Source organism: Lucilia cuprina, chromosome 6 (assembly GCF_022045245.1).
Source record: "Lucilia cuprina isolate Lc7/37 chromosome 6, ASM2204524v1, whole genome shotgun sequence".
In the NCBI taxonomy this organism is placed as follows: Eukaryota; Metazoa; Arthropoda; class Insecta; order Diptera; family Calliphoridae; genus Lucilia; species Lucilia cuprina.
Genome location: NC_060954.1, coordinates 50027125 through 50029766, shown reverse-complemented (window position 1 = coordinate 50029766; position 2642 = coordinate 50027125). Strand labels below are relative to the sequence as shown.

The window sequence follows — 2642 nt, the reverse complement described above, 5'->3', positions numbered from 1 at the left end:
TTCTATAGAAAAGTTCATCATTCAATGAACAACTTTTCTATAGAAAAGTTCATCATTCAATGAACAACTTTTCTATAGAAAAGTTCATCATTCAATGAACAACTTTTCAATGAATAACATTTCTGTACGAAAAGTTCATCTATAGAATAGTTCATTATTCAATGAACAACTTTTCTATAGAAAATCATCAGTTATTATTCAGTTTTTTCTTTAGGGACTTTATTAAACCGAATAAACATTTTGCAATTGAAATAATTGAGATGACAAATTATTTATCCTTTAAATTGATAAAATTCCATTTTAGTTGAGAGCTTTGAGAAACATGCCTCCAATATTTATTATATTTGATAACCTTGCCACGCTTTATATAATTTTAATCAAACTGAAACTAATACAAATGTTAAAGTAATGAAGGTTAATATAACAAATCAAGAATAACAAATACATATATATATGTATAACTATAGCAATGATAATAAGGAATCATAAAAAAATAAACAAATAAAATGCTTACCTGTTGAAGTTGAAGGTAAATTTTCTGACATTGTTGGATTTGTTTAATTATATAGTTATGGTGAAACGTTAATAAACTAACTCAAATAAACAAATTTTAACGTTTGTATGTATTTGTTTACTTGTTTCCTTAGTTTTTTCTACGTTGCTCCTTTTAACTTGTTAGTGTTATGACAGCAGCAGCTGAGGGCGGCAGTAGTTGTTTTTTTTTCGGGGCTTTTGTTTATTTTCTATTATTGGTATAAACTTAACGTAATAATGACGTTATGAGTAAAAATGTTGACACATCAATGTTTGTGGGGGTAGGATTTAGAAATTTCTTTAAACCGGATATAAAGGATGAGCAAAAGAGAGTTATGTATGTATTGTTGATAGTATTTTGTTAATGCTGACGTTGTTTACGAAAAAGAGGAAAAAACTAGCAGTTTTTTGTATATTGTTGTTGCTTCTTTATTGAGTAGAGAAGTAATTGTAGGAAACGTTAGTTGTTGGGATTTCTTTTAAACAAAACTGAGTGTAAGTACTCTTTCAGTCTTGTGAGTGTCTATGTGTGAGTGTAAGTTAAATTAAAAATTCTCCCATTTATTTGAGTAATTGTGTGTAGAGTATTCATGTTTTAAACACACATATTGCTTTATTTTCTAATAGTTGCCAAAACTTTTTCTACAGTACAGAGAGGCTTTTTTTCCAATTGTTTTTAACTGAATGAGTGAGTATTTGCGTTTGTATGATTTTCTTTCTCTTTGCTAATAGTGTTATATGATTGAGTATTATGACGTCATTGTTTGCTTGTTTAAAGACAGTTTAAAGGATTGCTATTGTTGTTGCTTTTTTATTGTTTACAATTTGAGCAAGTATTTCAGTTATTTTCTTTTTTAATTGCCAACAAGGAAGGAGGTTTAGGAAGTCCTTTGTTATAGTTCTTTTATATTCTTATTTATGCGATTTACTATTGCAGGCTGTGTTTTTTTCTATCTTTGGTTGGCTGGTTTTTAATTTAATCAAATGCCTATTTTTTGCCAAATCATAGTGGTTAACTCAGACTTTTATTTACTCGGGTTATAGTATGTGGTAGTATTTAACTCAACTGGCCCAAAATTAAGTGGGTGTGCTTTGAATTTTCACTAGTCTCTGCTAGTTAATAAAAACCTATTTTTTCATATTGCCTGAACACAAAAACTGTAATTTTGTTTTTCATATTTGATATGCCTGGCATGTCTAGCCATCACGCAATTTCACATTTAAATTCCAGCAAATTTGTAGTTTCTTTTCACGGTTTTTGATGAAACTCAACATATTGTTTTTTAATTTATTCCTTTTAAATATATAAAATATTTATATTGTTCTTGTGCAGTTAATATGAAATTTTATTAACTCATTTTATATTCACATACAAACAATTTTTTTCTCTTAATTTTCCACTTTTGTTTGGTTGCATTAAATTGTGCTTTTATTGCTCGTTTAAGTTTTATTGTTGCTGACTCGTTTTTATCTAATTTGTTTGGTCAATTGAACACTTGTTGTTGATTTGTAATAGAAGGCTAATAAATGTCTGCAATAAAGAGGAAATGTAAACTCATTAAATTATTTATCATTACTTTCGTTTACAAATATGATTATAACAAAATTTATGTAAAATAAACTTCAAATTAGTTCTTTAAAATATGACTTAAATAAACTTTTAATCTATTTTCAGATTTCATATAAATATCTAGTCAACTTTTGGTTAGCAAATTTTATTTTTATTTATTTCAAATATATATTTCAAGCCACTTAAAACTTTATTTAGAATTCTTTTTAAACTTGCCGCACCAGCGTTTACATTGGCATTTCAATTTCATTATAACCGCAGAGAATTTTTCATAAAAATCCTTGTGGCTTTTAACAGTATATGAATACTGTTGTATATGGTCGCTATTTTGTCTCAGGCAGTTTTATAGCTACCAATTAGAAAATATGGAGAGTATTCTACAAAAGTCATTCTGTTTGTATTGTAAGAACGTAATTTTACAATTTTACAAGTCCGTCCGCCAGGCTCGGAATCCAAAATCCAAAACGATCAAGCAATGTTCTTCTATCCGACTATTTATATGTCAGTATATCTGACAGACCATTTATCTGTCAGACTG

The 2642-nt window shown here is 27.8% G+C and overlaps 1 protein-coding gene across 2 annotated transcripts in view; it reads right to left on the bottom strand.

Moving 5' to 3' along the window:
• Positions 1 to 2063, bottom strand: part of LOC111682076 (multiple C2 and transmembrane domain-containing protein) — a 31588-nt gene extending 29525 nt beyond the window's left edge. For both annotated transcript variants that reach the window (XM_046954434.1, XM_046954435.1), the window contains exon 1: positions 515 to 2063. In XM_046954434.1, the coding sequence (XP_046810390.1) occupies positions 515 to 545 (31 nt within the window). In that variant the 5' untranslated portion in view covers positions 546 to 2063. The remainder of the gene's footprint in view (positions 1 to 514) is intronic.
• Between the last annotated feature and the right edge of the window lie 579 nt (positions 2064 to 2642).